The sequence below is a fragment of the Phocoena phocoena genome, chromosome 12 (genome assembly GCF_963924675.1).
Source record: "Phocoena phocoena chromosome 12, mPhoPho1.1, whole genome shotgun sequence".
Lineage (NCBI taxonomy): Eukaryota > Metazoa > Chordata > Mammalia > Artiodactyla > Phocoenidae > Phocoena > Phocoena phocoena.
The window spans coordinates 26,654,207-26,669,165 of NC_089230.1; the positions used below are offsets into that span (position 1 = coordinate 26,654,207).

The 14,959-nt window shown below is 40.0% G+C and overlaps 1 protein-coding gene across 1 annotated transcript in view; it reads left to right on the forward strand.

Annotated features, from left to right (window-relative positions):
* Positions 1–14,959, forward strand: part of MAP3K5 (mitogen-activated protein kinase kinase kinase 5) — a 216,462-nt gene that overhangs the window by 72,494 nt on the left and 129,009 nt on the right. The window contains exons 3-4 of the mRNA XM_065889145.1: positions 8,097–8,120; positions 14,198–14,391. Of these exons, the coding sequence (XP_065745217.1) occupies positions 8,097–8,120; positions 14,198–14,391 (218 nt within the window). The remainder of the gene's footprint in view (positions 1–8,096; positions 8,121–14,197; positions 14,392–14,959) is intronic.

The following is a 14,959-nucleotide window of genomic DNA, read 5'->3' on the forward strand; positions in this document are numbered from 1 at the left end:
TTATTCCCATTTTATCCATTGCAGAATAAATCTTTGTCTAGAGATTGATATACACATCAGTTAGTGGTGACACAGCTTGTGTTGAAGCTTAATGATTATGTGAGATTATTCCTTATTCAAGAAATTTAGTTGTATTTTTCTCTGTAACCATTGCTTTTTTTTTTTTTTTTTAAATTGGTCCAGGGATCTTTTATTGATTTATTTATTTTCGCCGTGTTGGGTCTTTGTTGCTGCACGTGGGCTTTCTCTAGTTGCAGCAGTGAGCAGGGGCTACTCTTCATTGCAGTGCGCGAGCTTCTTATTGTGGTGGCTTCTCTTATTGCAGAGCATGGGCTCTAGGCATGTGGGCTTCAGTAGTTGAGGCGCACGGGCTAAGCTGCTCTGCGGCATGTGGGATCTTCCCGGACCAGGGATCAAGCCCGTGTCCCCTGCATTGGCAGGCAGATTCTTACCCACTGCGCCACCAGGGAAGTCTCTGTAACCATTGCTTGAAAAGTTACTTTTCAGATGGGATTTGCTTTCATAAACTGTTCTCTACAGCAGTCTATCTACATGCTTAATCCTTCATGATCTCACTGAATATAGTACCTACACGAGATATTTGTACAGCCATGTTCATAACAGCATTACTTACAATAGCCAAAAGATGGAAGCAACTTAAATGTCCATCAGTGGATGAATGGATAAAACAAAATGTGGTATACACATACAATGGAACATTATTCAGCCTTAAAAAGGAAGGAAATTCTGACACATGCTACAACATGGATGAACCTTGAGAACTACCATAGTTGCTCATTCAAACAGTTCCATGGTACCTAGACCCATGATGTATATCTGTAGATACAGAGAGACCCAATCTCCTTTAGTGCTTATATATGAGAAATTGGACATTGTCTGTTTTTCTGGTAATCATTCATTTCCACCTGAAGCAAATGGTTATAGTTTTGCAAAGAGCAGGCAGTGATGTCCATGTTGTAAAATTTGATGATTATACCAGTTTCTAGTAAATTGGTGAGGTGATCAAGGTAATTTTTGTTATAAATACCTTGAACTTAAGTTAAATTTTTACATGTATTTGGCAAATTTGCTCAGATTCTAGAGTGTTCTTAAACCCATGAAACTTTTTTTTTCGTCTTACACCACTGCTTCCTTTTCTTAAAGTTTTATCTCCCTTACCAAGATAAGTAACTAAGATGAGTTTAGTTTTAGATTGAATTGCGTATGAAATTAAAATTTGTTATTTTCCCAAAGGTTTATGATTCTTTAGTTTAATATTGAATTTTTACTGCATTCTTTTCAGCACTCTAAAATAGCACTTAACTTAGTGGTACAAAGTACACAGTAAGTATTAGGGAAAAAAGTCATTTGAGAATGTGATCCTATAAAATAGTCTAACGATTTGTGAACATTGGCACTGCCCCATATAACAGCGCTGCTCCTGGACATTTTCACAAGTGTCTTGCTTACTTGATAACTAACCGTTGATTTGTAAACCATGGCATTCTGTATCTCCCCTGTTCAACTTAGCCATCACATACCCTTTTTTTTTTTTTTTTTTTTTTAGCGGTACGCGGGCCTCTCACTGTTGTGGCCTCACCCGCTGCAGAGCACAGACTCCGTCCACGCAGGCTCAGAGGCCATGGCTCACGGGCCCAGCCCAGCTGCTCTGCGGCATGTGGGATCTTCCCGGACTGGGGCACGAACCCGTGTCCCCTGCATCGGCAGGCAGACTCTCAACCACTGCGCCACCAGGGAAGCTCCCACATACACTTTTTAATATTTCATGGAAAGATTTTTTTTTCTGTTGAGAGAAAAAAACAGTCTTGTTCTTTTGTTTTACTTATTCCAGAAATTATCTAACTTTCACCTGAGCTATAATAATTCCATGTCAAATTGGGGGAAGAAAAAGAGACAATTTTGGGGAGGAACAGCTAAGAAATACCTGTGAGCACTGCTGTATCAAGATTTTCTCTCAAGATCTTGAACTGACAGACTAGATGAATTATTTCTTTAGCAGGAATTGATTTCCAGTCGTTGAATCCCTGAGGTTGGGGAAAGGGCTTGAGACTAGAAAATCCAGTTTTCTTTGATGTCAATTAGCAATATTACATCTTCAAAGGAATTATATGTATACTGGATAAAGTATGCCCTTGCTTTCCTTCCTAATTCCTCCTTTACCCTCCCCCATCCCATTGTTTCTAGCATCTTATTTTCATTTTGTCAAAGGGAGAAGGGAATCTATGCTACTTAGTGAATGGAAGATGACGTCATATCTCTGGGGTGGCACCAGGTATTCTCTTCATTTGTAGAGACTTTCATTACAGGACCATGAGTTCGAATACCTTAAAAAGCAAGAAGGAATACCTCTGCACACAGAAGGCGTGAGTCTGAAAGCCTCCTAACTCCCACCCAAATGGGGCAAGGCTTGCTGGATTCTGTTCCCTTTTGTTCATTATAAATAATTGATTCTTTCTGTGGAAGTTGATCTTTGTGGCACTGCAACCCATCATCCTATTTGAGTCCTTTTAGAATGCATCCTTCAAATTTTTACTGAAATCTATGTGTAAAATGTAATTTACTGTGCCGAAATTCATTATGTTTTAACTTTGCAACAATACAGTTTGTTTTTTGAGAAATACTTGTACTTGAATAATATGGTCCAATTAGGCATTGCTGAAAGAAACAGCTGATGACAAAAAAGAGGAAGTTGATTTTAAATAATAACAACACATTATAAGAAGTTTGCGTTAAGAAGCTCTTTCAAATGCTGAACGTATAAAATGTCACTCTTCAGCATCTCAGCTGTTTGAAGATATGTATCTACTTACAGTAGAGTTCTCCCACCAAGATAAATTTTTTTTAACTTGAAACAAAAGTAATAGAGGAGGAGAAGAAAGTCTAGAATTTCTTTTAGGATTACTTTCCAGCCTGGGTATAATTTAACCTGATTTTTGGTACGGGTTGTTTTTATTGACAGTTGCTCATATGTCTTACCCATGATCATGATGTGTTCTTCCCCATGATCATGAACAACACAGGTACAAGATGCCTCTGTATCTGATAACGGTGGGAATTGAGTTGGGGTTGTCTGCTTTGATAGTATTAATACCTCATATTGCCTATGGCTTTAAAACACTTGAAGGTCTCTCATAAACTTTGGTCTTTCAAAACATTGGTCTTTCAAAACATTTGGTCTTTCAAAATGACCCAATGAGATAGACAAGTTACTGTGTAGATTGAACAGATAGAAGATGCTTTCTTTACAGATGAGAACTAAATCCACAGGGATGCAATGACTTAGAGGCACACACAGTTAATAAGTGTCAGAGCAGGACAAGCCCCATATTCTTGGACTTGTCATCAGGTACATTTCCCTCTAAGTCTGTCCACAGATTTCATATGTCCGTTAAAAATATGATTTTCCAGGTTGTTGTTAGATTTTTTTTTTTTAACTCGATTTATGTAAGCATAACATGTAAGCACAAGTCTACTTAGTTCCCTAATTTTAAAGATGGGCCAGTTCTGTGACACCTGTGTTGGCGTGTTCTTTCTAAGCCCGCTCAGCATGTGGAAGGGTAAAGATGAGTCCCACCTTCTCAGTGAGGCCCATGGTGTTCACAGCAGCCCATCTGATATTTCTTTGTTTAGCTTTGAAGCATTGAAATCAGGTAAGAGGATGGAGGTGGGGAGTACAAAAAGGATTCCTTTTTTCCTAACTTTAGTAGAAAACTAGCCACGTTCCACTGGGACAGAAGGATCTATCAGAAGAGAAGACCTAGAAGGTCACCAGCAGGGGAGCCATGGTCTTTTTTCCTGGCCAAGAACTCCCAGCCCTCTCCTTTCTTTTCTTTCAGGAAACAGATCCTGGTTGCTAACTCTGTTTCTTCCACCCTGAGTCCATTTGACTTGGCAACCTCACACCAGCTGTTCCCACTTCCTACTTCTGGCTGTAATTACCTAAATGTTAGTTACAGAAACTTTCCAATTTGGGGGACTCTCCATTTGTTTATCCTTACAATGACCTCTTCAATGTTACATTGTCCCAAATAGCTCTCAAAAGTTGTCTTTGTCTTCCCTTGGAATGAGACCTAGGCTAGATTGTCTCATTTGTCTTGCTTCTGGGGTTGGTTATCAAAGGGTCCTGGAGTACTGAAAAAACATTTGAGGATGTTTTTGTTACAGCCAGTGAGTGCACTGATCAAAAGCCTCCTAAAGACTGTAGGCAAGAACAAAGTTGTAGTGGGGTAACGCATCTTCAGAAACATTTCACTGGTAAGAGACTGGAATTTATGTTGACTTTTATTTTTTTCATTTCTGGGCACTTTAGGTGAAAAGTTTCCATGAAGTGATGTGAAATATTGCAGCTGCCTCTTAAATTTATTCCCTTCGTCCTTTTTTTTCCTTCAGTAGATTTAGCACAAATTAAACATTCACTATTCTACCTCAGTAGTTAGATACCTTTTGAGGTCTTGTTTGCTATTTATTTGTACTGAGTTAAAATGCACAAATAGTACCTTTCTTTCTTTATAGTTGATACCTCCCTTAAGGTTGCATCGTAAGCTGTAAGTAAACTCTCCTTCAAGAGAGCCATTTGTATCCATTTAGCTTCTATAAAACATGAGCAAGCGTTCATAAGAATTCAGTAGATTGCTATAGGGGTGATTTAGTATAGTTTTAGAATTTGTTATAATGCACGCATTGCCTGAAATGAAAGCAAAGAAGACACGTAAGAGGGTTATTACTTCAGTGAGCAATTCTTCAGGAAGACATAACGTGTTGGCTGTAGGCCAGTAGCAGCTGTGGTTATTTCCTATGGTGCCAAGCAGAGGGGAGGCTTCAGCGCACTCAGCCCTCACCACAGCTCCCTTCATCACTACCTCCATTTCTGTGCCCGATGCACCAAACAGAAATCATGGTAGAGTAGCTCCTGTGCTGGGCATGAGGACATCTCTCCTTCCACTGGCACAAGGACAGTGCTGACTCTGATAGGCCTTTAGCTAAAAGTAAATGATAGAATACAGAGTTGGAAGGGACCAGTGATCACTCAATCCAATTCTTTGTGTGTTATATTAGAGAGAGGTGAAATGGCACGTGGCCACTCAGGAGCAGAGCCAAGACTTACGCGTATCTATCCTAATTCATAGTCCAGTATTTTATACATTCATTAACTAATTAATGTGTTCATCCTTTTATTGAGCACCAACTATATGCCCTGCAATCTGCTAGGCAATCAGTGGGGATACAAATATGAACTAAACAAGGCTCTTGCATCCAAGGAACTCATGATGTAGGATAGGAGAATTGTACGAAGCAATGTTTGCAATGTCGTACATGCAGTGCTTCATAGAGGTCCGTATGAGGGGTCATGAGGGCAAAAATAAGGACATCACCTGTTTCTGTTAGGAGGTTAGGTGTCATTGAAGGCAGTCAAGGCCTGCTTCACAGAGAACAGGTTTCTTATGCTATTTGCAGAGCATGCTGTGTGGTACAGGATGAAGATAAGGGTGTGTTTTGTTTGTTTGTTTGTTCTTTTGTTTTTTTACTTAGAGGGATGAGAGAAGGACATGCCTATCTCAGGAAAGGGTGTAGTTTGCTACTCTGGAGAGATGCTCCATAAATTAAGTTTGGAAAATCCCGCATGCTATGTTCCTGGCTTTGTGATTATCCAACATTTTCCTATTTATGTTTTTCATGAACCGTGTGTGTGTGTGTGTGTGTGTGTGTGTGTGTGTGTATGGATGGGTGGAGAGATGCATTAACCACCTGTGAAACACTGTGGGAAAAGCCACTTTCAACCTTCCTCAACATCACTCATTTGTCTCTTAATTTCCATCCCCCAGGGCACCACCATTGTCCAAGTCCTTATTTTGGCATCCCTGAGCTTTGGCAATAGCTACCTAAATGCTTTTTCCCATCCAATACTAAATACCACTATCTAATTCATATTTTTAAAACTTTAACAATGTTTACCTTTTAGTTATTTCTTTCTTGGGTAATGCATTCACCTGATACAAAAATTTATAAGTGCAAAGGATATGTTAGTGAAAAGTCATGCTCCCATCCTTGTCCCCCAGCCAGCCAGCTCCCCTCTCCATTGGCAACCACTGTTAATAGTTTCTTGTATATTCTTCCAGAGAGATTTTTAGAAATACACAAATTAGAATTTTCTTTTTCTCCCTTTTATATACATAAATAGGAGAATAGGGTAACAACCATTCTGTCCTTTGCTTTTGTTCACTTAGCAGTATATCTTGGAGACCTTTCCATATCACTCTGTAGAGAACTTCCTCATCCTTTGTTCAGCTGCATTGCATTCCATCGTATGGAGGGACCATAGTTTATTCAGCCAGTTTCTAGTTGATAGAACATTCGTGTTGTTCCAAACCTTTGCTTTTACAGTGTCCTTGTGTGTGCTGATACTTCTTTATGTATATCATTCACCTAAAAAAAAACATGTTTACTGTCATATGCCCAAATGCCCACACAACAAAGTACTTTATTTTGACATTCAAGGCCTCTTCAGTAAGGCCCCAGATAACTGTCTAATATTATCAGTGTGTGCCAAAATGAACTTTGTTTTAGCCCAATGATTGAATTCAAGATCTTTTCCAAGTACTCCTTTATTTCTCTCTTCTGTACTTCTCGAAATGATCTGTTTTCTTTAGCCCCCAGTAATAATATTTATTGTTCCCTAAATGGGCCTTTGTGGCTCCTAAGTCCTCTAGCCTGGATCTCCACCTCCCTGCTTCGCCTTTGGAAGGTGTGACATGTTCTTGGCTCCTCTTGAGTTCCAACTTCTCTGAAGATCTTTTCAGCCTTCCTCAAACTCTAGGAACATCCTCCTCTTAGAAACCCCAGCCCTTGCTACAGTATAGCTCTCTGGTTGTAGCATGTGTGTGCATACATGCCTGCGCATACAGGCTTGTAATGTTTCTTTATAAATGTGTATATGTTCTTTTTTCATCAGCAAGGTTGTGAGGTATTGATGGGTCTCTTTTAGTATTTTATATACATCTTTATGACTCTCACAATTCCTTCCTCTATAGATTTTTGTTTCCTCATCTGTTACCCATAAACATTCAAAAATCTTACATGCTGCTCCAAGCCAAAGCCTTCCTAGGTTCCCTTTTGCCCCATATTGATCCTGGGATGAATGACAGCTGGTCCCCTGGGCCTTGTGTTCCTCCTCTGCTCCTCTCTTACCTCCCCTGAGCTGGCTCCTCTTCTTGGCCAGATGGACCACCCTTTAGGCTCCACAAATGCCTTACATTTCCTGTTTCCATGGCAACATACATGCCATCTTTTCCAAAACACTGTCCCATGTCTCCTTCCTAAATCATGATTCCCCAACCTCAGTGAAACCCTTATGCCACAGGCTCTTCTAGATTGTCTCTTCCACGTCTCTAGTCATTTTAAAGTCTAGGAATAATAATATGTTAGCTAGCTTTATTGGGAACTTTCTATACACCAGACACGGTATAGCCACGTTATTTGCATGATCTCACTTATTTCTCACAGCCTAGAAGATAGGGACACTGCCTGCAGTGTATTTATCACATTTCACTTCTTACGGAACAATACGTAACAATATTTATGACTAGTTGTTGTCAGATGTTCTTATTGTCTACATGTGGATTTGCCCACTCTGACAAGTAGCCAATACCATTTACTTCCAGCTTTGTTCCAAGCATGCTGCTATGTTTCTTCCCAGGGCATAAGTGAGATTGTGCTTTGGGAAAGCAAACTCATTTAAATCTCTTCCCAAAAAGATTGTAGCTATAAGATAATTCTGCACATACATACTCTGCAGAAATGATTTTTTGGTTATTGGGGTTTTGGATTCTACGTGTTTATGCTGTTTTCCTTCAACCGTAGACGGTACCTTTGTGCATTCTTGTCTCCTCCATCAGACTGTAAACTTAGATGCAGAAGCTTACTCTACACCTTCTGTTCATATTTTAAATTTCCAATTGCTAAATTAATAAATAATAAAATCATTAATACAAATTTTTCTACATAGAATATTTTAATTAATTAGTTGAATTAATTTTGTATTAACTTCTGCTTTACTTTTCTCTTTTCTCATTTTTCAGGAAATCATTTGCCAGAAGAATACTGTGAGTATTTTACTTAACCCTTCCAGAAACTTTTTTATCTTTTCTTTTCCATGAACTGATCTCTGGTATATTTTCCATTTCCACAGTTATTAATTTCTATTTCTTTGTTTCCGCTTTAGAATTTCTAACATATCAATATAAATATGGATTATTTTACATAAATATTGCTTTATAGTGAAACTTTATACTAATGGGAGATGACACTGATACCTGTTTTCTTCTATATATAATTATGTTTTAGAAAAAAATTTCCATACTATATTCAGTTTTGTGTAATTATGAGTGTTACTAAAGCAGCATATATACATACACTGATACACACACATATGTATATGTATGTCTCTGTATATATACATATATACATTTCTATGTCTATATATACACTGTATATATACACTATATATACAAATTATAAATATACACACATATATACACATGTGCACACACATATGGAGATTTGTATCGATATATTGATATATACATACCTCTATCATCTTTATATTGGTACTGACTTAAGTTCCTAAGTCCTGTTTTTTCTTTTATAATATCACACACATTCTATTTTTTTTAAATTAAATTTATTTATTTTTGGCTGCATTGGGTCTTCATTGCTGCCCACGGGCTTTCTCTAGCTGTGGCGAGCGGGGGCTACTCTTTTTTTTTTTTTCTTTTGCGGTACGCGGCCCTCTCACTGTTGTGGCCTCTCCCGTTGCGGAGCACAGGCTCCAGATGCGCAGGCTCAGCGGCCATGGCTCACGGGCCCAGCCGCTTCGCGGCATGTGGGATCCTCCCAGACCGGGGCACGAACCCGTGTCCCCTGCATCGGCAGACGGACTCTCAACCACTGTGCCACCAGGGAAGCCCAAGGAGGGGGCTTCTCTTCATTGTGGTGCACGGGCTTCTTATTGCGATGGCTTCTCCTGTTGCGGAGCATGGGCTCTAGGTGTGCGGGCTTCAGTAGTTGTGGCACACGGGATCAGTAGTTGTGGCTTGCGGGCTCTAGAGCACAGGCTCAGTAGTTATGGCGCATGGGCTTAGTTGCTCCGCGGCATGTGGGATCTTCCCGGACCAGGGCTCAAACCCGTGTACCCTGCATTGGCAGGCAGATTCTTAACCACTGCGCCACCAGGGAAGTCCAAGTTCCTAAGTCTTGTAAACCACACTTTAAGACCTTTGAAACTACCCTTCAAAGTTCTTACCCTCCACACAGAATTAAACAAAAGTTAAAAAGTGATAAAAAATAAATTAAAAAATTTTTTAATGCATGAAAGATAATTATAATATATTCCAAAATCAGCCTTGTTATGCCAGTGGTTTTTCATTTTGGAAGGTAAGCCAGTATTTAAAACCTTAAAGAATGTATCTCTGAAACTTAGAGTGGAAATAACATACTACATAAAGATCTGCACATGATTCCATTTAAGATGAGGGTAAGATTAAAAGTACAATGGGTAAATTTCCCTTAGATTGGAAATTTAAGATATAAAGATTTAAGAAATTTAAGAGTTCAGATCAGAGACTCATTGCAGCGTAAATAATGTTGCCATGATAAACTCATTCTTCACATCTCAACAGGAAATGAACAATTACTGCTTCATGCACCAATTCAGTGTAACAGATTTTGTGAAGCAAATGTTGACGGAACATGGACTATGTGCCAGGCTTTGGGCTTAGTGCCACAAGAGACTCACTGTGAAGGCTGAAAGTAGAGACAAGCCATTCATAACTGTCTCAGGAGACAACAACTGAGAAGTGCCACAGTCTTGCTGGGGGAGAAGGTCAAGCAAATAAGCAAACAGACAAATTAGAAATTAACATAAGGTCGTGTGTGCCAAAGAGTGGGTGCCCCTTCCCTCAAGCGGGGATGGAAGGTCTTTCAGAGGAGGTGGCATTTACCTGAATGGCAGGGAAGAGCTAATCATGCCCAGTGATGGGTTGGATGTGTGGGGAAGCAGGTTTATAAGTTGACCCCATACTGCACGTTATGAACAAGTCACCCATTGACTTGAGTAAGCTGCTGTGTTTCCGGTGCTGGGTGTCCTTCTCAAAAGTTGAGTATTCTGAGCATATATTTCAATAAGTTTGACTGCTGAGAGCTTATCTTCCCAGAAGCTTAATTCATTTTCCATACATACTTATGTTCACCTTTATGTAACCTTTAAAAATTGAAAAACAGAATTGACTTATTTTTTAAAACAAAAGCAGTGAAGGTAATCAGAGAGAACACATTTAGATTTTGAGCTGTGTGTTTTTATAGCCATGAAAACAAGCATGGGCCGGAGAGATCAGCCTTGTTATTTTATGATCATGCCTTAGTATTTTGAAATGTAAAGAATTGCGCTGTGGTCTTTCTTTTTCAAGAAGTAGGTTTAAATATTTTAGAATTAGTATCTTATTAATAAAAGACAGTTGTTGCACCTGAAATGTCTTTTCTTGATCACACAGTCATTGTTTTTATTTGCTTTGGATTATTATTTATTTCAAACTCGGGGTTTGGTAGCAATCTGTAAAAAGAAATTGCAGTAATGGTATTTGTAAGTTATACGTGAGCCAGCTTGGGAAATAAATGTTCCCTTATTATTAGCGTTCATCATTTTGAAAAAGTGCTTTTCTCAGCAGCTGTTATCTTTTTAAAAGACACGAAGGGTGGGAGGGAGATGCAAGAGGGAGGAGATATGGGGATATATGTGTATGTATAGCTGATTCACTCTGTTGTAAAGCAGAAACTAACACAGCATTGTAAAGCAATTATACTCCAATAAAGTAGTTAAAATTAATTAATTAATTAATTTTAAAAAACAATCTGAAGTCCGCTCCCCGCTCCCCGCTCCCTGCTCCCCGCTCCCCACTCCCCGCGTGCACACTTTCTCCCCACTGCATGCTCACTCGGCTGGCTCTCAGCTCAGGCCTAGAAGCATCCACGTGCCTCCTGCTGTTTACTGCTCTCTCCCTTTTTTGGCCATAAACAATGGGACATTGAAAAAAAAATACTGCCTTAGAAACATAGGGAAGAGACTCCAAAAAGAGCAGTGAGGCCAGGAACTTGGGAAAGCCTTAGCATGCTGAATACCTTCAACAAGGATTCTGAAACGTCATCCCATGGGGTTTGAAGACAGTTTCAGGAATCTGATTTCCTCTGCTGTTTGCATGACTCTCATTTTCTCTCTTTACCCGCCTACTGCTCAACACACACCCAGACATCTGACAGAATTAGTTTTACACAGATGCGTTATCCCCCAATATCCAGTCTTTCAGTAATAATGTGTCCTGGTTCATGTCTTATACACAGATACACATGGTATTAAGGCTTTTGAGGATACAGAACTTTATCCAGCAGCAGAAGAAACTCTAAAAGTGCTTTTCTGGTTTATTGGCTTCTCATCTGTTTGTCCTTATTTTGTGACTTAGAAGATTGAGAGCCTTTCTTTGTAATTTTGAGTCCAAGTGCTTATCTAAAACAAGAGTATTTGATTCTGTTGCTCTTTTATATAGCTCCCTCATAGTTTAAGCTCCAGAAACTTTGAAAAGCAATCTCTTGATATACTTGCCTTTCTTTTCTGTTTAGACAGCGGCTTGGGTAAAAGGATTAAAATGGTGGACCTGCTGTGGGATCTTGGTAACATTTTAGTAGCAGGATATGTTTATTTTTCCTCTTCCCCACTAGTCTTCCAATTATTGGTCCATCAAGGAGAACTTGCAAAAGGAACAATTTAATGTGCTTGATTTAAAAATCAAATGTCAACCTTGGGAGGTTCTTCTCGCACTTTAGATGGAAGTCACGTCCAGTTTCTGCTTCATTACCTGAAATACAAGTGCCTCAAAGAATAACATGTTCATAAATAATTAAACCTAACCGTAAGGGCATTTGACACTTCTCATCTGTTTGCTACAAGGCAGTAACTTGGCTCATGCAGGGGTCCGTGCAAGGTGACCTGAGGCAAAGGGGTTGATGTGCCGTCAGGTCAAGCCCAGGCGGGAGGGTGCCCAGCCCCGAAGCCATAATGGCAGGACCTCTGGAGAAGGAGTTCCTGGACTGGAGTCCCAGACACATCACAGCCCAGCTGTGTGACCTTGCCAAGCCTTACCTGAACCCTCACCTGTAAAATGGAGACAAGATCCCCTCCTTCAGTGGGCTGTTGTGAATGTATGGCCATTCATTCCCCGGCACATGCCAAGGTGAATAAATGTTTGCTCTCATTTGTTTAGTTCGAAGGATAAGCGAAGTGATGCATCGTTCTCTGTAATTCTGACACGGAACAAATAATCTGCGCTTCTGGACTCCCTAGAACGGTGATAAATAGAGTTTTCCGCCCATCTCATTCTAGTTTTCAGCCCCCTGCTTTTTGCTTTCTCTCTGGATTTTTCTCTTAGAGGTCTCTCCCATTTCCTCAGATTCAGCCATGCCAAAGAATCACCAGGTCTGTATTTTGGCTTGAAACTCTTCTACATTCCAATCACACACGTCCAACTCTGTTTTGGACATTGTCCTGTTCCCCTTAAATCCCAACCTTTCAAAAGTGTGCATGTCACCCTACCCACCCCAAATCAAATCTCACCCACTTGAAGTTCTTTTCATATTTTAACTGGAAGTCAGGCTCTGTGTATAATTCGTTACCTGATACCTATCAAGTGCCCCGGAGTGTAATCTGTTCATAAATAATTACGTCTGGTTCCGCCTTCTGAATTCTTGCTTTTTGTTAAGGATCCCACTCTTCTTTAAGGAGCCCCGTTTACAACTGTAGAGTCACCTTTGATGCCTTCCTCTTCATCTCTCTCAATATCTGTAATCAGCTGGCTGGTCTCCATGATTTTTTCTTCTTGAAGTCAAGTGCACACGTCCACTGTTGCTGCGGTCAATCTGGTCATGCTTTGTAGCTTCCCACCTAGTTTCCTTAAATCTCATTTCTTTCTCTTTCAGTTCTTTCCGTTTTCTGGCCAGACTCAAAATGCACAGCTTTGTTTATGTTTTCTTTCCTGCTCTGAATCCTTCCATGATTCCCACTGCCCAGCATATAGAGTTTGAAGCCCTTATCTATTCACTTCTCCTTCCCTGAGCCCTAAGCTCTGGTTACGACTCGCTTACTCAGGGGTGTCCAGTTCAGTTTCTCCTTTACACTTCCCACCTCCACTTTTGTTTGCACTAGTGCACCCTCACTTGGCATCATCGGGAGCGGACAGAAGGCGGTGCTGAGTGAGTGGAGAGTGGCACAGGCTGAGGCTGGAGAGAGAGGCAGTGTTTGGATAGTCAAGCCCTTGTAGGCTACAGTGACCTGTTCTATCTTCGTGCCAGGAGCAAATGAGGGGGCTTGAAGCACCTGAGGGAAGTCATCTGATACAGGTTGTTGAAAGATCACTTTGACAGCTGGGTAGAAAATAGATCGATGGGCAAGAAGAGAAGCAGAGAGCCCAGCTAAAAGCCAATTACAATGGCTCGGGCCAGGTATGTTGGTGGCATGGTCTGCAGTGTTGGCAGAGAAGATGGAGGGAAATGGACCAATACGAGGCGGAATAGACAGGACTTTAGGCTGTGGAAGGAAATGGAAGCATCAAGGATAACTTCAGGGTCTCTAGGTTTAGTAACTGGGACACTAATGGAGCCACGACCGCGATAGAGCAGCCTGGGGGGGAGCAGTTTATTCTGGCCTCACTCACACATTGCTGTCACATGGACAGCCCTGAAATGTTAGCTCTTATCATTTCCATGTATTTATGCTGTGTCTCTCCAACTAAAGTTTAAGTTCCCTGAAGGCCAAAGGCTGTGTTTTAAGCTACCCTGTTTTACCTACAGCATATATCATTTTGCCTTAGCCATGAGAAATGGTGAATAAATATTTAATCAATTGATAGAAACTGTGCCATACTTTTTTCTTCATCATCTGTAAGTCCTAATTATTTGAAGTAAGGAATTAAAGAAATTGGAAGAGATTTCCGTTTTCATAGGTCATTAAATAGGAAATGAGGTTTTTAAAAATTTACCTTCACATTCAGGATTATTATTTAAAAGTAGGATTTAGGGTTACATCAGTGTGGAGTCTGCAGGCCAGCTCACCACCTTCTGGCGCCTCCTCTTTCCACAGATGTGCACTGGGAACTACACATTTATTCCTTACATGATAACTCCACATAACAAGGTCTACTGCTGTGATAGCAGCTTCATGAAGGGCTTGACAGAGCTCATGCAGCCGAACTTTGAGCTGCTCCTTGGACCCATCTGCTTACCTCTTGTGGATCGTTTCATTCAGCTTTTGAAGGTGGCACAAGCAAGTTGCAGGTAGAGTTTAATAATGCTATTTGGTGGTGATAATGAAGTGTTCATCTACTTTATTTATTTGTGCCACTTATCAGATGTTTCTTACATGCAGTACTCAGCCAAGAACCAGGGAAAAATATATAAAACCCTCTAAGTGGATACAATAGATGCTGCCTAGTCCACCTCTTGTATTTTGTCCACTTTATTCAGAGGAGAACAACTTGAAATCAGAAAAAAAAAAAAAAAAAGACTGTTAACTGTGTTGTAGAAATGGTAGAATTAAAAATATATTCAAAGTACAGAAATATTATCTGAATAAATGTCCAGAGACTTTTAGTGTAAGGATAAGAACTCTCTAAAAACCGCTGAAAGCACTATTATATTTTACTTAAGAGCAGTCATTTAGGTTGATAAATGATGATGCTGGATCAGAAGGAAAATGTTATATTATGTTCAAATCACAGGCACACCTAATTTATTTAGAACAATTTCTACTCAAAACAGTAAAATGAAAAATAAAGTTTTAACATTTTAAGTGGTACATTGCAGGGTCTTGGAAAATTCATTATCATGGAGTGTCTTTACCTTT